Source organism: Lathyrus oleraceus, chromosome 5, assembly GCF_024323335.1.
Source record: "Lathyrus oleraceus cultivar Zhongwan6 chromosome 5, CAAS_Psat_ZW6_1.0, whole genome shotgun sequence".
Classification (NCBI taxonomy): domain Eukaryota; kingdom Viridiplantae; phylum Streptophyta; class Magnoliopsida; order Fabales; family Fabaceae; genus Lathyrus; species Lathyrus oleraceus.
In genome coordinates this window covers 105,829,338-105,852,409 of record NC_066583.1, presented here as the reverse complement: position 1 = coordinate 105,852,409, position 23,072 = coordinate 105,829,338, and the positions used below count along the sequence as shown (strand labels likewise).

General features: G+C 35.6%; 1 protein-coding gene across 2 annotated transcripts; it reads left to right on the top strand.

Annotated features, from left to right (window-relative positions):
- The first annotated feature begins 8,608 nt into the window (after positions 1-8,608).
- LOC127088023 (calcium-transporting ATPase 1) lies at positions 8,609-14,384 on the top strand. Of its 2 annotated transcripts, none has more exons than XM_051028936.1 (8): positions 8,609-9,020; positions 10,264-10,318; positions 10,407-12,355; positions 12,841-12,999; positions 13,085-13,256; positions 13,362-13,660; positions 13,786-14,039; positions 14,145-14,384. In XM_051028936.1, exons 1-7 carry the CDS (start codon positions 8,844-8,846, stop codon positions 14,023-14,025), a joined length of 3,051 nt encoding a protein of 1,016 aa, XP_050884893.1. In that variant the 5' UTR covers positions 8,609-8,843; the 3' UTR covers positions 14,026-14,039; positions 14,145-14,384. The 2 variants fall into 2 exon arrangements, with proteins under 2 accessions (XP_050884893.1, XP_050884892.1); XM_051028935.1 differs by having other exon boundaries at positions 8,610-9,020; positions 13,786-14,044.
- Positions 14,385-23,072: the final 8,688 nt, after the last annotated feature.

The following is a 23,072-nucleotide window of genomic DNA, read 5'->3' as shown; positions in this document are numbered from 1 at the left end:
GTCTTTGGTTTTGATCTTCGGTCATAGCTCTCTTAATTCTATGAAAGAATAAACGTGCGCGAGCGTAACGTTCAGGTTCCGCCAGAGGGTATACTAAGCTTAAACTTCCGGTGCTGCGAGTTCTTCGCATTGACCGGCGGGAAATAGCCTAAGTCTAAACGATATAACAACAGGAAAATGAAATTTGACGAAATTGGTCCCCGGCAACGGCGCCAAAAACTTGATGCGTGCTTTTCGCAAGTGTACGAACGCGTCAGAGTAATATAAAAGATTGTCGAATCCACAGAGACCAAGTGTCAATCTATCGTTATCTATTGTTATGGTGTTTATTAAAGGCAATCAAAATAGGTGTTTTTGTAGTGTGCAATGAAAAGTAAAGTGTTGAATAAAGATTAATTAATAAAGACAGGGTCGAATGTAATTCACGTAATTAATTGATAATCCAAGTACTTGCTAGCAGAGCTACTTATGGGCAGTGTTTCCTACTTTGAAAAGAACTAATTTAATAGGAAATGTCGCTTTCGCGTATTCAGAACTGAGTTGTACTCCCTAATCAAACCCTCTTATTGTCACTTATAAAAAGGCGCGCATTGCGTTAGAGTAGTAAACTTATTTTTAAGAAATATAGTATCTTGACTAAGTTGAAAAGTATTATAACCTGGATTTCTTAACCAAAAGAGGTTCTTACGAACCAAACTCTAAACTTATAAACGCGTCCGAAAATAGTTTTAAAATCTCTTTTCTTCTTAATGTTAAAATCTCCTAATGAACTAAACAAAGCACTTTCGCTGTTTTTGAAATAGTTAAAAACAATTAAGTTTAAAAAGACGTTGGACGGCTTTCGATCTTACCCAACGTAATTGAAGTGCGGGAAAACTTAATTTGAAAGTTAAAATAGCCCTTAAGTGTTTCTACGAACAATTGTACGGATTATCGGTTCAATTATGATCCTTACATTCTAACCTTATAAATTTAGCTAGACATGGTAAAGTAAAAGTGCATTAAAATAAATAAAAGTAGTGCGAGTGCGGAAAGTAAATAAAAATAGTGCAAGTGCGGAAAGTAAATAATTTAAAGCGAGTGCGAGGAAATAAATAAAAGTAAAACGAGTGCGAGGAAATAAATAAAGTAAAGCGAGTGCGGGAAATAAATAAAATAAAAGCGAGTGCGGGAAATAAATAAAATAAAAGCGAGTGTGGGAAATAAATAAAGTAAAGGCGAGTAATAAAAACCTGCTCCAATGGGAGGGCTGAGTAAATTGCAATGCGGAAAAGAAAATGGCGGCAGGATTAACTTCCTTCCAAAGTGCTTCAAACTCGATTACAGACTCTATCACAGACTTGATTACACGATTGTGGTAACACTCCAATGCGAAGCGATTACCACTATACAATACTGAATATATGCCTAAGTGAAACAAAGTTGCTTCCGAGTTTGCCTCTGCTCTAAGTTTGGATGATTGTAAAAGTGAAAATTCGCGTTTCTATTTATAGGCAAGTAAAAAGATGGAAATGACTTGGATGCCCTTCAACTTGAAAATAGGAGGGAACCGTTTTTCCTCTTGTGGCGCCCGCCACAAGGCTATGGCGCCCGCCACAAGCACAATATAGGGCGCCTTAGTGGAAGTAGTGGGAAAACGTGGGAGTTGATGGAAGTTGAATTTGACACGTCATGGCTTGGTCTGTGGCGCCCGCCATTGGGTAGGCCATAAGAGCAAAATGCTGAATTTTAGGGTTTTTGGCTCTTTTTCGCTCCTTTTCTCGATCAGGGCTCCGATTAAAGTGAAAACCTGAAAACAAAGGAAAACATACCAATAACACAACAAAATGATAATAAAACAGCTAGAATGCATGTGAAATCAGAGTCGAAAATACGTAAATTTTAGTGTGATCACCTACGTACCAACATAAAAATGAGGGATCAAAACCTCGTAGTTCGTGATATAAATTTCAAAGTGAGTGCATTGTTTTTAACAAAAATTAAGTTTGAAAGGCACAATGGCCTAAAAATGATTTGAATGAGTTAGTTCTTTTTGACTTTTTTGAAAGTTTAAGTCAAGAATAGTTAAGTCTATTTATAAGTTTGATTTAAGAAAAGAAGTTTGAAAATGCAATGGCATAAGACCAAAGTTTCTATCTTTTTTGCAAAAGAGATCAAAGTTTAGAACCAAAAGTAGTTCACACAAAGAAGATTTTGAAAAAAATGGAGGGAGAGATTTTGAAATTAAAGAAATGGGAGAGAAGATGAAGAGACTATCTTATGTACAAAATTAAAAGTTTAGAGTTGAAAAGATCTGACAAAATGGGTCGCAATCCAATAGACAAGAATGTCAATAGAAACCCAGAATTCCCTTGGACTTTTAGAATCAAGCAACACTCAAATGCACAATTATATTATCTTAAAGAGTAAGGCATCAAATAGAGATGACCACATCCAAGCTTATCCATTCCATGATCTTCTCCAAAATAGCCCATGTAACAGATGAACTCCACAAGTCACAGGTTCAAAATAGTAACTTCACAATGATCATGTTGCAGATGAACTTAGAGATGTCTTCAAAGATGTATCATATGAATTTCAAATTGCAAGCTCTTGGTTCTTCAGCAAGTTGGCATTGACCAAGTCCTTTAGCATAGGAAGGTTGCCTAGATTCTAAGTCCATTTGTCCAAGATCAAGCCAACAGTCCACACAAAAGTTTTTTTAGGGTTTTTTGTTGTTATTATGTACATTAATGGTCAAAGACCACACAAATAAGCAAGGTATACACAAACAAAATATATCACACAATATGGTCCAGGTGGACAAAGTGAAAATTGCATTAACATGAACAATTAGAATGATATGAACAATGACAAATGAAATAGAGTGCTAAAAGTAAATTGCATTAAAGTAAAGGCTTGAAATTAAAGTTAGTAGTTAATAGGTTAGAAGTTAGTATTGTTTTGTTTTTTGCTTTTTTATCTTAAGACATTCTTTGGAGAACACTCAACCCACTTATCACAAGCATGAATCATTGAGCCAAAACATCTTCCAAAGGAAGGAAAGAAGGCCAAGTTTCCACACAATACCATGAAATAGGGGAGACTTAAAATCTCACTAACTAGAATGCTTATGCCTTTTATGTCACAAATTTAGCACTATGTTAAACAATCGTAATTGGACTTATGTAGAAGCCACAACTATTTGAGACTGGGAAATAAAATTTTGGTGTTAATGCATGTTAGAGACATAGTATAATGGACTATGCTCATGAAACATACCGCACACAAAAAAGAATATGCAAAAGGTGTGACCTAATCTCATCCATACTCATGTCAATTTTTCAATCAACTAACATTAGGACTTTGAGATGTCATAGGCCAAATGGAATAAATGAATGAAGAAAGGGAATAAGATGAAGTGGGAGGGGAATGGATCAAAACACAAATTGGTCAAAGGAGGACTTTTACCAAATTAATATCATCCATTCATTTTGGGAGATGGAATGTACATTCCATCAATCCCCTAAATCCAATGATATTAATTTGACAAAGTCAAATCAACCTTGACCAAGGTCCAACAACAAGAGTTAAACATAAACAAGTCATCACAATTGATCAACAAATTTATTTGGCATTTATTCAAATTAAAAATACTAAAATAGTGCATTTAAATTAAATATGGCTTATCCAATTCCTAAAATCTCATCAAAACACCCAAAAAATGGCCATGAGATTTATCATAGGTCAAACAAGGTAAAAGGACCTTGGAGAAAAAATTTCATAATTTTTGGACATTTAAAAATATTTTTAAACAATTAAAAACAAATGAAAAATCAATTAATTCATGAAAAATATTAATAATGATCCAAAAAATAATTTTAATTCAGAATGTGAAAGAGAAAAATATTTGAATTTTTTTGGAGAAAGTCCCATATTTTTTTGGATCAATATTGAATTTAATATGAATTATTGAAAATAATGCAATTAAAATGAAAATTAAAATATCAAAAAAAATGTGGACCACTTGATCTCCCTCATTAATTGAGGTGGCAGATCAAGTGGATCAAAACACGCGTTCCACCGTGCACTCAAGTCAGCGTGCAACAGGCATGGTATTCAAAAGGAACGCACGAGATAAAAACAAATGAGATGGATCCTATGGCTGTGAGACATGCCAACACATGACCGGAGCTGTAGCTCTGGTCTTCTTCTTCGGTGGACCTCACCGGACTGGTCCACCATCAACCATCACCAAAATTAAAAACAAGGACATGATTTCAAAGTAAAAATGGCACTGAGTTCGAATTTGGCCTCAATTCACTCTAACTCCAAGTATATTGAGAGATACATGGAGTTGAAATTTGAGGTACATGAACTGAGTTGCTTCGATTTGGCCTCAAAGCAACTCAATCTTCTTGCCTACATTGGTAGGACTTCAGACAACCAAAGAATCAATAGAATTGATCAAGAATTTGAGAGAATCGAAGAGATCAAAATTTCTGGAAAATACCTTCAATAGAGGTCTGGATTCAATTGATCTTGATCTTGCTCATGCTTGATCTCACTCCACTTGCTTGCAGAAGGAGGATTGAATGCTTAAAAGGTTGTGGATTCCTGGAGATTTGAATTTCAAAACAGTGGAAATTCAACCTCAAATTCAGATGAATTTCTCAGGTTTATCCTTTGCAAAGTGAGGGTTAGAGATGGGGGATCAAAGATGGCGCGAATGTTTGTTGATTGCTGAGCATATGAGACTCTATTTATAGCTGAAACCATTGATATTTGCACACTTGAAATCACTTTCCAAATCTGGTCATTGATGATGCATGGGTGCATGGCCGCGCATAGACCCATAAAATCATTACCATAAGTCCACAAATGAATGTTAGATAGTCTGAATTCATCTTGGATTGCAAGGCAAGTGTGTATTTGGATTTGAAGTTTGATCCTTGCCAAGTGATGACACCATGTTCATGCCATGCGCAACCTATGTATTCCTTGTCCAAAATGAATGAATTTGAGCTCTTTGGAAAGGTAAGATCAAGAGAAACAACTTTCATGTTCAACACTTTTCTATTTGGAATTGGAAACTTGGAGAAAATTGAGGTGGAAGTTTGGAAATTTTTGACGTATCAAATTTTTTCTAAGTGTCAAGCCATATGTCTCAATATTCCATATTGCTTAACTTTTTATATGAGCTTCAAATGAGAAAAGTGTCTTTATCAAAGTTGTATCTCTCACAAATACCTTCAAAATGGTCACCAATTTCATGTCATTTGGAGTTAAAATGATAGAGTTATGTATTTTTGAAGTTTGGAAAAATCATTTGATCAATGGTATAAGTCAAAAGTGACCTATAATGTAACCTCATATCACATGCTTAAAAAAGTTGAATTAACTCCCACTCCAAACATCAAAGTTGAAGCAGACACATTGAATTTGATTTTGCAACTTGGAAATCTTTCATCTCATAAAAATTGAGCAAGTTATGGCCTTGGGAAGTTGACTTTTAAATTAGGGTTTAGACAAAATGACCTATAATGTTTCAACATAGAAAATGATTTTCCAAGCAAAACTAGCTCTAGGTATCAACATGAAAGTTGTTTGGAATGTCATTCAGAGTAAGTTTTATCTTGGAATAATTTTCATATGGTGAAAAATGTAGGAGATAGGGTCTAGGGAGACCCAGTTTTTTTTAGATGAATCCATCTGGCCAACCATCATCAACCAACTTGCTAAGTTCCAATTCTATTGACTTTCTTGGCTCATGGTAGATCATATATGCATAAGATGATGAATTTTGAAGTGTCCCTTGAGAAATTTGATCAATTGGTGAGATAACTTGTTGGAGAAGTTACTCAAGATACCCAGTTAAACTAGGGTTTCCAAGGCAAATCACCCTCAAACTCTTGAAGAGAACTTGATCAATATAACATGTAGAGAACATTGGGACTCATATATGATGCTCATAACCATTCTTGGATCAATTCTTGGTTGCGCTCTTTGTTCATGGGGGTCTCAAACCCTAGATGTGAACTTGATGAATCAATGGAATCATGCCCTTCCTACAAAAGAGTTAGGCAAATGCAAAGACATATTTTTGATATTTTGGTTAGTGAAATGATAAAATACAAGTATAATATAATCACAAAGTGCTTGGTGATCTCTCCCAAAACAAACCCAATGAAAGAGGGGTAAGGAGGATGCCAAGATATGATCCCAATGCAAATGCTTATGATGGAATTACATGAGGGATCTTAGGGTCAAAATTGGGGTCTTACAGAATAACTCTGCTAACTTAACCGTGAAACACACTGATTCGAGAAGGTATGTCATTGAATGTCGTAACATCCTTTGCAAGTTTCGGTTGGTTGTGTCTCACAAAAAGAAAAGAGACTATTGAGAGTTAGCTTCTATAAACCCACCTCACAGTTGCATTGCAACTAATGTTGAACAATATCACCGTAAATTAAGCACTGCATTGATATGTCAAGACATTTTGCCGCTTGTTAACAAAGACCCATCAATGAAGGTGAGTATAATTGTATCTCATATCGTCACAAGATATAATTATACTCCATCTTATAAGAGAGCGTGGATTGCGAGGACAAAGGTTGTTGAACAGGAAATTGGGAGGATTCATATAGAGAATTGTCAAGGTTTTTTCCTCCGACATCTCAGAACACATGTCGCTCCACAAGTCAATCTCTGTTTGATTTTAGATAGACATGCAACCATTGAGAGTGGTTACAATAACCATGATAACGGATGACATGATCCTCCTTCTACCCATGTCTATTGTATTAGACATATCGCACAAAACTTCATGCGTTCAATCAAAGACAAAAACCTTCGCAAAAATATGGTGAATGCATGGTATGCTCTAACTCAGCCGTCATTTCAACATTACCGTGATGAAATTAGATTGTCTAATGCAGATGCAGGAAGATGGGTGGATAACATACCAATACAGCAGCGGACAAGGGCATTTGACAGAGGCTGTCGATGGGGCCACATGACAACAAACCTTGTGGAATGCATGAACGACGTATTCAAAGACATTAGAAATCTACCAATAACCGCTTTGGTCAGAACAACCTATTTTAGGTTGGCTTATACCTTCACAACCAGAGGTGAAAGATGGAGTGCAGTGTTAATGTCGGGTCAAATATTCAAGGAATATTGTATGAAAGTGATGAAAGATGAAAGTATCAAAGCACACACGCGGTTACAATCTTTGACCGTCATAGGCAAAATTTCAGTGTACAAGAAACAATGGACCACAATGAGGGGATGCCAAATTTATCCTATGTTGTCAAACTAAACAGAAGTTGGTACGATTGTGGAAAGTTTCAGGCCTTCCATATTCCTCGCTCCCATGTCATTGCGACATGTGTACATACTCACCAGGACGCTTATAGCCATCTATCTGATGTTTACAAGGCCATTACCATCATGAATGTGTATAACAAAAACTTCTCAGTGCTACAAATGGAGGAATACTGACCTCCATATGAAGGTGACATAGTTTGGCACAACAATGAGATGCGAAGAAAGAAAAAAGGACGACCAAACAGCACGTGTATTAGAACAAAAATGGATAAGACTGATAAAATGATAAGATTATGTAGTATATGTCGTCAACTAGGACACAATAAGAACAAATGTCCCAATCTAGGAGCAACATCTGCATCATAATTTAGTATCTCCTTTCAACTTTTGTAACCTTGCATTTTTATATATCACTATCTTTTTGTTACAATAAGGTTAACAACAAACATCACTACAACATAAGCAAACTTAAAACAGAACATTTCTAATTGATCACAACAATCAAATTGATGTCATCTCGTCCAAACATCATTTCCTTAGCATCCTTATCAATTTTTACTCGTACCCAACCAAATATACTATCGAGTCTCTCAATACTTCTAATTTTTCCCTCTTCTGGTATTTTTCCATCTAACCAACGAACCAACTCCCTCTTCAGTTGATCGAAACTACAGATGTTCTAGAAGAGCATCAACATCAGAGGCTTATCTCTCGAATAAATCACTTTTCCATAGCGACGACGAACTCCAAACATGTTTGCAATATGACGAATTGAGATGTGAAAAAATGAATCACACAACACATCTATTTATAAAAAAAGATTTCACATTAGACTGAGGCGTCATACCAATTGGCGCCTCCTCTACCAAATTACACATCGACGTCAATTGAATTGGCAATTACATGTGCTATGGCCAATCCAATTGGCGTCCCCACTTAAAATTTAAGGGTAGGCGCCAATTGATCTGGCGCTTATGCCTTATGTATTTTTTTTTCTTTTAAAATTGGGATAGTTTGAGAATTTTTTTGAAAACTGGATTATTTAAATTCACTATTATCCACTCATTTAAATTGTTATTAACTCAAGGTGTGTTAATATTCTCTTTTTTTAGGTAAGTAAGTTGTAGATTAAACAATCTCCATTACTCTTTTGGTTCAAAGTACTCACCCACCCCAATACAAATAAAAAACAATGAAAAATAGTTTAACCACTTCGCAAAAAGGAAAACAACTTTTCTTCAACAGTTTAATTACCAATTAATTACAATCATTAATACAACAAGTAGATCCAAATCTAAATCTAAATATACCTTTTTTTTTTCCTTTGCATACTTTCACTTTGACTTGCTCAGTGTTTGTAGCATAATAATCAAACCACGCTTAACGTGAATTTCTCAAGTTGACGATTCTCTGTTTAGATCAATCAATAGAACTAGAAAGAAAAAAAAATGCATTAATCTTAACCGTCGAATTTGATTTCAAAACTAGTCTTCGTTTTTTCTTGTTGAGTTTGAAAACCAAAAGCATAGATGGAGAGTTACCTGAATCAGAATTTCGGTGATGTGAAGCCGAAAAACTCATCGGAAGAAGCGCTTCAGAGATGGAGGAAGCTTTGTTGGGTTGTTAAGAATCGTAAAAGAAGGTTTCGTTTTACTGCTAATCTTTCTAAGCGATTTGAAGCTGAAGCTATAAGACGTTCAAATCAGGTTAGTTTCCTGTTTTGACAAATTTTTTAGTTCACGAATCTAAATGTTTGGTATAGTTTAAATTTAAATCAAGATCGGTTTATTTATTGTTTGATGATCAATTTTAGTGTTGATCCATTCACATCGAAGATACTATTATTATAATGAATGAAATTACTTGATAATCTGGTTTGGCGCACTTTATACATTCATTAGACAAATTTCGAATATATTTAAAAGGGTTTAAGATGTGTCGAAGCAATGTTGATCAATGAAGAGTTAAAGAAATTACTTTGACTATGTTGACGTGTATGTGTCAGGAATCCGAGATTCATAGTACAATACTAATAGAGAAGGAGATGATTACTTTGATCCAAGAATTTAAAACAAAGCTTATGGTAGTTCCAATGGCGTAGTTTTTCTTGTGAACAACTAATAACCATTGATAATATTCAACTAATATATTAGTTGATATTGTCCTACTCCTAGCTAGTTGCCAAAACCTACGAAGCATAGACACCTCTGGAAAAAGCGTGTCCGTACCGGTGTTGCCATATCAGTGTCAGGGTCATGTGAGGTGTCTGTGCTTCATAGCCAAAAACTTGTAAGATTGACTATGCATTGCTGTCTTGCTTGGTTAGAATGAAATTAAGAATCGCTTACTTGACTATCTGCAACATGAAAATTGCCAAGTTGTTTGATCTTCACTTAGCTTCCTATCTGCGAAAGAGGAAATAAATAGAATTAAAGGATTGGATATTGGCTATAGATTTGAACAAATTACTTGCTTTGATCCATTGCCGATTTTCAGCCCTTTCCTTTTATTTCCCTCCACATTTTTCAGATTAGCTTGTCTTCCATGTTGTATTGGATATGAGATTCTGTCAGTACTTATTGTTATAGGGAAATTATCAAACAGTTATTGGTAGTGATATCTATATAATGTTAAAGAGCTGCTTGCCCTTCTATCATCCCTGATAAATGTCCATAGTAGCCTTATCTTGTATGTTAGTATTTACATGTCTCAGCAAACCTACTTAAGGTTTGAGCAGATAACTTTTCAATTTTTTCAACACATGGGTTTTCTGAATTTGAATTAAAAATTGAGTCATGGAAGAATTGGATTATTCTTCCTCTCACTATCCTGGTAATTACAGTATTACTCAAATAGCTTAACTTTGTGCGGAGAAAGGATATGATTGTTTAAGCGTTTTAAAAATGATTCTAAAGTCTCTTATTTCCCTGCCCTCACTGTACATTGTAGGAGAAATTCAGAGTTGCAGTGTTGGTTTCACAAGCTGCACTTCAGTTTATCCATGGTAAGAAAGTCAACCTGCACACATTTTAAAATTGTTGTAAAAGTTTCACTTTCTATATACAGTAATAAGTAAGTTTTACTCGCTCCAGGCCTAAGCTTGTCAAGTGAGTACAGAGTACCGGAGGAAGTTAAAGCTGCAGGTTTTGAAATTTGTGCTGATGAGGCGGGATCAATTGTTGATGGACGTGATGTGAAGAAGTTAAAAATTCATGGTGGGGTGGAGGGTATCACGGGCAAACTCAAATCGTCTGTCAATGATGGGGTATCAACATCTGAGCCCTTCCTGAATCGGAGAAAAGAGATTTATGGAATTAATAAATTCGCTGAAAGTCCAGCCCGGGGATTTTGGGTTTTTGTATGGGAAGCACTTCAAGATACAACCCTTATGATACTTGCGGTCTGTGCTTTTGTTTCTTTAGTGGTTGGTATAATAATGGAAGGGTGGCCTAAGGGTGCACAAGATGGGATTGGTATTGTTGCTAGCATTTTGCTTGTAGTGTTTGTCACTGCCACTAGTGATTACAGACAATCGTTGCAGTTTAAGGATCTAGACAAAGAGAAGAAAAAAATTACCGTGCAAGTCACACGAAATGGATATAGACAGAAAATTTCAATATATGATTTACTTCCTGGTGATATTGTCCATCTAAATATCGGAGATCAAGTCCCTGCTGATGGGCTTTTTGTGTCCGGTTTTTCTGTGTTGATAAATGAATCAAGTTTGACGGGAGAAAGTGAACCAGTGAATGTTAGCGATCTTAATCCGTTTCTTCTATCTGGAACTAAGGTCCAGGATGGATCATGTAAGATGCTTGTGACTACGGTTGGAATGAGAACTCAGTGGGGTAAATTAATGGCTACTCTAAGTGAAGGGGGAGACGATGAAACTCCCTTGCAGGTGAAACTCAATGGTGTGGCTACCATTATTGGGAAAATAGGCCTGTTTTTTGCTGTCGTGACTTTCTCTGTGTTGGTCCAAGGGCTATTTAGCCGCAAGCTGCAAGAAGGTTCCCAATGGGCATGGTCTGGTGACGATGCTATGGAAATTGTGGAATTTTTTGCTATTGCTGTTACAATCGTTGTTGTTGCTGTTCCTGAAGGTTTACCTTTAGCTGTGACATTGAGCCTTGCTTTCGCCATGAAAAAGATGATGAACGATAAGGCACTTGTCCGTCATTTGGCTGCTTGTGAGACGATGGGGTCTGCCACTACTATCTGTAGTGACAAGACGGGTACATTAACTACTAATCATATGACTGTTGTAAAAGCTTGCGTATGCGGGAAGATTAAAGAGGTAACGAGCTCTATTGACTCTTCTGATTTCTCATTTGATCTTCCTGATTCTGCTATGGCAATTCTACTTGAATCAATATTCAATAACACCGGAGGAGAAGTTGTCAAAAATGAAAATGGGAAGATTGAGATTCTGGGATCACCAACCGAGACTGCAATTTTGGAATTTGGGCTGTCACTTGGTGGTGATTTCCAAAAAGAACGACAAGTTTCAAAACTTGTGAAAGTTGAACCATTTAACTCCATAAAAAAGCGCATGGGGGTAGTTCTTCAGCTTCCTGATGGTGGTTACAGAGCACACTGCAAGGGTGCATCTGAAATAATTCTCGCTGCATGTGACAAATATGTAGACTCGAATGGCGAGGTTGTTCCACTTGATGAAGACTCGATCAGTCACTTGAATGATACGATTGAAAAATTTGCCAATGAAGCTCTCCGAACCCTTTGCCTTGCTTACATAGATATTCATGATGAGTTTTTAGTTGGAAGTTCTATTCCCATAAATGGTTACACTTGCATAGGAATAGTGGGTATTAAAGATCCAGTTCGTCCTGGTGTTCGAGAGTCTGTAGCCATTTGTAAGGCCGCCGGTATTACTGTTAGGATGGTTACTGGAGATAACATAAATACTGCAAAGGCAATTGCTAGAGAATGTGGGATTTTAACAGATGGTATAGCAATTGAAGGCCACGAATTCCGTGAGATGAGTGAGGAAGAATTACTTGATATAATTCCAAAAATTCAGGTACATATCAATAATGTCATTTAATCAATTTTTTTTTAACGTTCTTCGCAATTTGCCTGAAGGATTAACTTCTTTTACCAGAGTTATTGTTGGAGGTTGCCATAAACATGCCAATATCTTAAGTATTTACTCTAAGCAGCATATGCAAAATTCTTGTTATGCATATTCCAACTTTATATATATCTATATATATACTTCAAATCACAAAATACTACCAAAATATTTTCTCACTAGGCGTAGTATGCATTAAAGAATGCCATAATAGTGTTCAGTTGTGAATATTAATTTAAAAAAGGCCGTCTAATTAGATAGATGTATGCTGACTGCCATCAAAAGTAGCATACTGATAACAAATGTACTGGGTGATGGACCATTTGAATATTCTATGTGATTCTCAAAGCCTGGAAGTAAATGCTCGGTCGTCTCCATTACCTCTAATGTAAAAATTTGCTTGCGATCAACTTGCGATATGTCTATATCTGCAGGTAATGGCTCGATCTTCACCCATGGATAAGCATACCCTAGTGAAACACTTGAGGACAACATTTGAAGAGGTTGTTTCAGTTACTGGTGATGGTACAAATGATGCACCAGCACTTCATGAAGCAGATATTGGACTTGCAATGGGCATTGCTGGAACTGAGGTATGTCTTAGACCTTGGAATAATTGTCATGCTGAATTTGTACTTTGAATCATATTTTGTAACACTGTTATTTTGCCAATTTCAGGTAGCTAAAGAAAGTGCTGATGTAATAATTCTAGATGATAATTTTTCAACTATTGTGACTGTGGCCAAATGGGGCCGTTCAGTCTACATAAACATACAGAAATTTGTGCAGTTCCAGCTAACTGTAAATGTTGTTGCTTTGATAGTCAACTTCACCTCTGCTTGTTTGACTGGTAATCATATCTCCTTGTTATTATGTCCCTTATCAAAGTTAAATTATTAGTTTTTTGCATTACGGGCCTCATTCTGTTTTTCTCATGATATATATGAAAATCTAGGAAATGCTCCCCTTACTGCGGTTCAACTTTTATGGGTCAATATGATTATGGACACTCTTGGAGCACTTGCACTTGCCACTGAACCTCCTACTGATGAGTTGATGAAAAGACCACCAGTTGGTAGGAAAGGAAACTTTATCAGTAATGTAATGTGGAGGAATATCGCGGGGCAGTCTATATATCAATTTGTCATAATCTGGTTACTCCAGACAAGAGGAAAAACAACTTTTCATCTTGACGGCCCAGATGGTGATCTGATATTGAATACACTCATTTTCAATTCATTTGTATTCTGTCAGGTAATCTTAGACAATCGCTGCATGTTCACGAGTGCTGAAATTTCGTGTATTAAATGTTCCAACTACTATGGTTCCTTCTGATTGTTCACTTTATTAACTTAACTCGTTTTCAAATGTCTTGGTAGGTTTTCAATGAGATCAGTTCGAGAGATATGGAAAGGATAAATGTTTTTGAAGGTATACTGAAGAATTATGTGTTCACAGCAGTCCTCACCTGCACAACCATCTTCCAAATTGTAATAGTTGAATTCTTGGGCACCTATGCCAACACATCTCCCCTTAGTTTGAAACTGTGGTTCGTTAGCGTTTTCCTTGGAATCCTTGGCATGCCGATTGGAGCAGCTATAAAGATGATACCTGTCTAAAATAAATTCAGACAGTTAGGTACATTCTTGATCATTCTGTTTTATCAGACATAAATCAAGGTTCTTGTTTACTCCTTGTCTCTTCTAAAAGATGCCAACTGAACCAAGTGTTTTCTTAGCTTGAAAATTTTGCAGGCCAACTAAGTAGAGACTAAATTTGGTATTCTTGTTGATGCTGCAGAGGAGATTGATCAAACAATTTTTGTCAAATTTAAAAGCTATGTATATTATACGAACTAGGATTTTTGTTTAATGAGGTGCTTTTTCAGTGCACAAGGTTATAGTTTCTATTAGTTTAAATGATTTATTGGTTTATTATTATTCATGAAAGTATGAGGATATCCATCTATAATTTCTCATATTACTGTCTTTGTCACGAATGAATTGTTTCCAAAAGGATTATTGTGCATCTTTTTTTACGCATGCCCTGTTGGAATGTTGGAATGCTGCTGTCCAATCAACTACTCTCTCCGAACCTTAATATAAGAAAACAAAATTCATTAGGGATATTAAATTTTATTAGGGAAATGGCAGGATTTTATTTAGGAGTTTGGAGAGGAGCACAATTGAGGACTTAAAAATATGATCTTTTTAAGAAAATAGAGTTTTTTTAACCTGTTTTGGAAAAAAAAGGTTTTGAATAGAATGAAATAAAAGTGCTTATCATTAATATTTTTAATTTTTTGAATAATATGATAATATAAATTACATTTGAATAATTTGTGCAAGTCTTTCAAAAATCTCAAAATTCCCCCTTCAATATATATTTTTAGTTTTCTAAGATAGAGAGATTTTAGTTTTCTAAGATAGAGAGATTTTAGTTTTTGAACAAAAATAAATCTCTAAAATCCTCTTCTCCTAGATCTTTCTATTATTTTCATTAAATCTTTCTCTTTTTTTCAATGCATTCTCCTCCATTCCCCTCCAAATTTCTAAACAAATCATAAAACTATAATCTCCCTTAGCCCCAAATAATCCAAATCTTAAGTAGGATTGTATTTTGTAAAATCCTAATTAAATTGTGACATCTTTGTTTTTAGTGATTTTATCCTAACTAAATTGTGATATTTTTGATTTTAGTGATTTTGGCCAATTTTGGCGATCACCACGATTGACTGTTTTTTTAACCAGTCGAATTACAAGGCAAGAACGATGACAAGATGTAGGGGCATGCCTATAATCATTTTAATAAAAAAAATAAGTGAATAAACATCTCAAATTTATGGTTTATTTTAAATAACGAGCTTATGATAAACTAAGTAGTGGGCTAAATATGTCAATAATCCTCGATAAATATTTACGGTAGAAAATGGTTATAACTTAAGAAATGGTTGATACCTATTCTTCCCTTGTTTTATGGGTCATTTCTGGAAAAAATCCCTGTAAAAATAAGTTTGATGAAATCCCCCAACATTTGAAGATTCTCTCACTTTTGCATTCATCAGGCCAACTCATCAAAAAAAACTAATGTGACATTGTTTTTTTTATTTATTTATTTAATATAATTTGTCCATGTGTATTTCAGTGTATAAAATGATCCAAATACCCTCAACTAAAAAACAAAACCTCAGAGTTGAGAGAGTGTGTGAGTGAATGCTCATTGAACGAAAAAACCCTAAATTTAGTTCCTTTCTCTTTCGTCTTCATCGTTCATCGTTCATCGTTGTCCACCATTAAAACACATTGAAGCATTCAACGATCAACATCAAACACATCTTTCACGTGTTGTCTGTTTCCATTTTGTCCTGTAATGTGACAAAAAGGTGTGAAAGTAATAACTTTTTCGAATTTGTAGTAGTCCCAATGTAATGGTTCAGTAAATTTTAGCTTTTCAAATTTAGGTTTTCACTGTGTGGGTAAATTGTGGTTGTTTCCTTAAATTGTGGATGTTAAATTTTTTAGTCGTATTTTAATTTCTGGGTATATTTGTAATTGTATGTATGAGATTATTCAGTGTGATATTTTACATGAGGAAAACTTTGTTCATGACAATCACATGTTTTATTGGGGAGAGAGTGAAACCATTGTAAAACGGCAAGACTCTGATAAGTGGAGTTTTTTCAAGGTAGTTACCTTAGTTAAAGATTGGAGTTATGATGGATTTAGACTTTGGAGAAAGATCCCAAGACTTGTTGAAGGGTTTATTCATTTCATTGATGATGTAAGAGCTGAAGCAATTTCTAATCACAACCTTGATAGTAATGTTGATGGGCATATCTAGGTAGAACATGGTGTTGAAGACATGTTAGGAAGGGTGTTGAAGTCTGATATATAAATTTAATGAATGTAGTGATGATCTAGTCCCACAATCTCTAGTGTGTAATCCACACCTGATGTTGCACAAACGGAGCAGACACAAGAAGAAGTTGACAAAGCAGTTTCCCAAGCAGTTGAGAAGAAGAAAAAAGTTGCCAAAACAGTTGAGAAGAAGAAACAAGTTGTCAAAGCAGTTAGGAAGAAGAAACAAGTTGTCAAAGCAGTTGAGAAGAAGAAAAAAGTTGATAAGAAGAATACACAGGCACCTAAGAGGAGTAATGATAGGTTGAAATATGTTTGGATATCTAAAAACAATGGTTGACTTGGTTCAACTTCAGCTACACCATTGGTAGTTAACGAGGAACCTTGTGTGAAGAAAATGAGGTCATGGGAGGATATTTCAAGGAGAATGACTCAATGATCCTTATTATTAGGTAGTTTGTATTGTAATCTAAGAAACGTCTATTTTATAACATCTATGTTATGCATAATATGTGCTACTTTTGGGAACATATTTTTAATGCATAAAATTAACGAACATGTACTGTTAAATGCTCATCTATTTAAGAATTTCTACTATTATATGATTTGATGCACATTTGTGTTCATCTACTGTTATATGATTTTGTATTCATTTGTGTTGAAAAATATGTTTCAATTTTGTGGTCATTTGTGGTAAAAAATTGGTTCCAATTTTGTGGTGAAAAATAGATTCTAATTTTTGGCACATTTGTATTGGAAAACAGGTTCCAAAAATGTAGAAATTTAAGCCAAGCCTTGTATATGTCATAACAGATATGCACAAGGATGCACCAATTACTCAGTTATACTAAATGTTTCAATTATGCACCAATGTCATGACAATTGTGAACCATTTGTGCACCAAATGTGCACTAATTACTCAGTTATACTACATCATTTATGCCAACATATAATAGTTTTCCTTTCATTCAAAATAAGTTGCAAATACAACTTACTAAACAATTACATATAACATCTTACTACATAAGTACATCAATTTATGTTATGTTGTAAATATTAGATTGTAAATAGTAATTATTTCTATTAGTAATGAGGCCCATTAGTCAAAGCCCATTAGGTTTTATATTCTCTCTTATTTAAAGCATGTAGATGTAACATGTAAGAATCACTTTTTTAATATATCAGTAAAATATTTTACAACATGGTATCAAGAGCTCCCGATTTTGGGGGATTCGCTTCCGCCTAAACCCTAGCCGCCTTGTAGCGGAGTTTTTTTTTTTACTGCAGTTTGCAGTTTGTTGTTGTTTTTGGGTGTTTGGGTCATTGTTGTTTTGTGTTGTAGCACATCGTGCTTCTTGTTTTTGTTCACTTATCTTTGAAACCCTAACCCATCCTGTTTCTTGGTTTGTTTTCTCTCGATTGTCCTTTCAATGGCTGAGATTATTAACGATCAACCACCTCCACCTCCCACAAATCCACCAGCCCCATTTAATGCTAAGGATTTTGTCGTTCAAAAAGGTTATTGGCTTACCGGCAACATGCACCAGTATCAGGCACATGTTGCTACACATGTCCAGGATACTGAAAGCTTTGAAAAGAGGGGAACTGATCTTTCCTCCTTCAGTCAGAATGATGTGGAACGGTTGAAGTCTATGCTTGACTCCATGGGTAAGCCTTCTGGTTCTGGATCTCTAGCAGTTACTGGTAAGAGTTTGTGTTCCCGATCTCTTACTGTTTGTGGTAATATTCCTAAGAATGTGTGGATTCTTGACTCTGGTGCTACTAATCATATGACATTTGATTCCACATTATTATGCTCTTATACCACACCTTCGAGTATTCCTTATATCACTGTTGCTGATGGCTCTCATGCTTGTGTTGTTGGCACTGGAAATATTGACTTGCAACCTCCATTCCAGTTGCAATCTGTGCTTCATGTTCCCACACTTTCCCACAATTTAATTTCTATCCATAAGCTTACCCGTGATCTGAATTGTAAAGTAATTTTTTCTATGTCCCATTGTGTTTTTCAGGACCTTACCACGGGGCAGACGATTGGAATTGCTAAGGAAAAGGAAGGGTTATACTACTTCTCTGATGACCATCCAAAAGTGTTGTCCTCCTGTTTCCAGTCTCAGTCTTTCTCTTCAGCCTCACAAATTTGGCTTCAGCACAAGCGTCTCGGTCATCCTCCATTTTATATAATTAAGTCTATGTTTCCGTCGTTGTTCTTACACCATTCTATTGAGTCTTTTAAGTGTGATGTTTATCAGTTGGTAAAACACAATCGCATATCTTTTCCTTCCAGTTTTAATAAAAGTGATGAACCTTTTGATTTGATTCATTCTGATGTTTGGGGACCTGCCCCTACCTCTAATATTTTTGGTGCAAAATGGTTTGTCTCATTTATTGATGATTGTACTCGGGTAACTTGGATTTTCTTGATGAATACTAAATCCGAAGTACCACAAATATTTATCCAATTTTATAATATGGTACAAACGCAATTTGGGAAAGGCATAAAAAGAATTTGTTCTGACAATGGTAAAGAATATGTCAATCATACCTTTTCCAACTTCACTAGTAAACATGGCATTCTCCATGAATTCACATGTGTTGACACCCCACAACAAAACGGTGTCGCAGAAAGAAAAAATCTTCATTTACTTGAAGTTGCTAGATCTCTCCTTTTTCAAATGTCTGTTCCTACCTCTTATTGGGGTGAGGCAATTCTTACTGCTGCCTATCTGATTAACCGGGTCCCATCTCGAGTGTTAGGTAATAAAAGTCCTACCCAATTTATGCTTTCACGTTTTCCATTTGTTCCTATCTTACACACTCTTGAGTCTCGCATTTTTGGTTGTGTTGCGTTTGTTCATGTTCACAAACAATATCGCAACAAATTGGATCCCCGTGCTGTCAGATGTATCTTTCTGGGTTATGCACCCAAAAAAAGAGGGTACAAATGTTATCATCCTCCGAGTCGAAAATTCTTTGTCTCCAAAGATGCCACCTTTCATGAAAATGTGTCATATTTCACTCGTTCTCAGTCTCAGGGGGAGAACATAAGTGACTTAGAGTCAGAGTCAGAGTCTGAGTCCGAGTTTCTGATCCTTGGTCCTAGCCTCCCTAGAACACCTATCAGTGTTCCCTCTCTTGAACCCGAGTTGTCACCTAGTTTGAGTTTGAGTCCTAGTTCAACACCTGAATCTGATCCAGTAAGTGTTCCTGGTCCTTCAAGGCCTTTTGTTTTACATGAATCAGCACCTCCAGCACCAACTCCAGTGTATCAGAGAAGAAGTAAACATGACCTTCTCCAGAAACAAATTCAATCGCCTGAACCGGAGGTAAGTACTGAAAATGATTCCTCTAGTGATAATTGTGCCATTTCTGATACTTGTGACACTAATCCAGTTGATTTACCCATTGCTTTGAGGAAGGATAAAAGATCTTGTCCCTCCCTATATCGACACCCTATCTCTCAATATGTCTCCACTAAACATCTTTCCACACAATATCAAAGTTTTATTATAGCTGTTGATTATGTAAAAATCCCATCATCTGTTGAAGAAGCATTGCAAAATAGAAATTGGATCCAAGCTATGGATGAGGAAATGAGAGCACTTGAAAAAAATGGTACTTGAGAGATTATTGAAAGGAAAAGAGACAAAAGTCCAGTTGGATGCAGATGGATCTATACTGTAAAGTACAAATCTGATGGTACACTTGATCGGTCCAAAGCAAGACTAGTGGCAAAAGGTTATACTCAGACGTATGGTATTGATTATGAGGAGACATTTGCCCCAGTGGCAAAGATGAATACTGTTCGAATTTTACTATCTCTTGCTGCTTCATGTGGATGGGAATTGCAACAGTTTGATGTTAAAAATGAGTTCTTGCATGGAACTTAGAGGAAGAAGTGTATATGGAGATTCCACCAGGTGTTGGCATAACAAATGGAGCTAACAAGGTGTGTAAATTGAAGAAAGCCTTATATGGACTAAAGCAGTCCCCTCGGGCATGGTTTGGAAGATTTACAAAGGCAATGATGTGTTTGGGCTATAAGCAAAGTCAAGGAGACCACACTTTATTTTTTAAACATTCACAAGGAGGAAAACTGATTGTACTTCTTGTTTATGTTGATGATATTATTGTTACAGGAGATGATTTGATTGAGAGACATTTCCTCAAAGAGAAATTATCAGCAGAGTTTGAGATGAAAGACCTTGGGAAACTCAAGTATTTCTTGGGAATTGAGGTAGCCTACTCAAAGCAAGGCATCTTTATTTCTCAAAGGAAGTATGTGCTTGATCTTTTGCAGGAAACTGGCAAACTTGGATGCAAACCTGCAAGTGTTCCCATTGAACAAAATCGCAGGATAAGCTTTGAGGAGGAAAGTGACAAAGTTGACAAGGGTCAATATCAGAGATTAGTGGGAAAATTGATTTACTTGGCACACACTAGACCAGATTTGGCATATGCAGTCAGTGTGGTGAGCCAATTCATGCATGATCCGAGGGTGAGACATTTGCAGGCTGTAGACCGCGTTCTACAATATCTTAAAGCAACTCCAGGGAGAGGACTTTTGTTTAAAAGAGGTGGAAATCTAACTATGGAGACTTACACTGATGCGAATTATGCCGGATCAGTGAGTGACAGAAGATCTACGTCAGGCTATTGTACTTTTCTGTGTGGTAACCTTGTAGCTTGGAAGAGTAAGAAGCAAAGTGTAGTTGCTCAATCAAGCGCCGAGGCAGAATTTAGAGCTATGGCACTAGGAATTTGTGAGCTATTGTGGATGAAACAAATTCTAGAAGACTTGAAGATACAATGTGAAGGTCCTATGAAATTGTTTTGTGACAATAAATCGCTATTAGTATTGCTCATAATCCTGTTCAGCATGACAGGACTAAACACATTGAGATTGACCGACATTCTATTAAAGAGAAGTTGGATAGTGGACTGATAACTACATATTACGTTCCTTCCGGGCATCAGCTGACAGATGTGTTAACAAAAGACTTACCAACAGAAAGATTCAGGCAACTTACTTGCAAGCTGGGAATGATAGATATCCATTCGCCAGCTTAAGGGGGAGTGTTGTAAATATTAGATTGTAAATAGTAATTATTTCTATTAGTAATGAGGCCCATTAGTCAAAGCCCATTAGATTTTCTATTCTCTCTTATTTAAAGCATGTAGATGTAACATGTAAGAATCACTTTTTTTAATATATCAGTAAAATATTTTACAACATGTTACATTATCCTAAACCTAGAAGAAGAAGAAATCCAGGAAGCAATAACTACAACTATTACAAATTTCATCTTCTTCCTTATGCGGTCAACATTTTTTTCATATCTTCCATCTCTTTTGAACACATGTCAGTACTAATGTCTTTTCCAAACTCTTTTCACATTTTCCTCATCGGTTATATGATTTATCCTTCAGTTAGAGTTATTTCTCTTTCATCAAAAAATTCATCAACCGAATGGAATAAGTGACAATTATCTTCTTTACCCCAATACTCGCACTTCCAGTATTTTCTCCCAGGATTTGCATTCGACTTTGTAATAAACATCTTCATAGAAAGATTATGTCCACATTTGGGAGTGGTTCTTTCATTTGAAGACAGGCTAGAGTTAGAACATTCTGAGATTTTCATTTACATTGAATGAATAGAGAGATTGAGAAGACAACTAACGATAACAATGAGATATGAAAATGAAGAGAAATGAAAATGAAAAAGGAACTCAACGCTTAGGCCGAATGCAAGAAACAAAAATGAAGGAGGGAACAACGAAGAAGCAAGTAGTTGCTTAGGGTTTTTTCCTTTCAATTATTCCATTTCTCAGCTCTCAGGTTTTGTTTTTCAGTAAGGGGCATTTGGGTCATACTACACACTAAAATACACATGTGGAAATTACATTAAATGAAAAAAATCAACGTCACGTCAGTTTTTTTGATGAGTTGGTCTGATGAAGGTCAAAAGGGATAGAATCTTCAAATGTTGCGGGATTTCATCAAACTTTTTTTTACATAGGAGTTTTTTAAAATGACCCATATGGCAGTGGGAGCATATGTATTATCCCTTTAAGAAAACACAATTACATAGAATATGATAAATGATCATTTTTCCCACAACTACAATTGCCTATCAAAATAATCTGTAAAATTATTTCAAACACATAGTGTAGTGCTTCTTTTAATCACATAGAATATGAAAAATGATCATTTTCCCACAACTACAATTGCCTACCAAAATAATGTGTAAAATAACTTCAAATATAAATGTTCCTTTTTTTTCTTAGTAAGACCATATGAATTTAAATACGATCTTATGTTTTACGATTTTGTTATCCCTTTCGATCTTACAAAATAGTCAGGTAGGGATCTTTTGATCTCAGTTACGATTTTATATTTTATAATTTTACTACCCTTTCCAGATTTTATGCAAAATCTCGATCTTAACAACCTAAATAGATCAAATGCAAGGGATCATGTCATCCACGTTGGATTAGTTTAAGAATTGTTGACACTTGGAAACAGAATGGATACCATTGAATGAAAAACTGAATTATTATTTTCATTAATTGATAAAAGGTGCAAGGCACTTTATTTATAGGGCCGATACAGCATATAATGCATTGGGCTAAGAAAATTGCAGTTTGGGCCCAAAAGATAAAAAATAATAATAATAATAAACCTACCCCCCCTTCAAACTGGAATGTATATTCAACATTCCCAATTTGGAAATCAGACTGGTAAAGGGAATGGTGCAGTTGCTTAGTGAATAAATCTGTAACTTG

Coding starts and splice junctions, on each gene's coding strand:
- LOC127088023 (XM_051028936.1), top strand. CDS start 8,844: ATGGAGAGTTACCTGAATCAGAATTTCGGTGATGTGAAGCCGAAAAAC. Junction 13,000..13,084: donor TGGGCATTGCTGGAACTGAG/GTATGTCTTAGA, acceptor TGCCAATTTCAG/GTAGCTAAAGAAAGTGCTGA. Junction 13,257..13,361: donor CACCTCTGCTTGTTTGACTG/GTAATCATATCT, acceptor ATGAAAATCTAG/GAAATGCTCCCCTTACTGCG.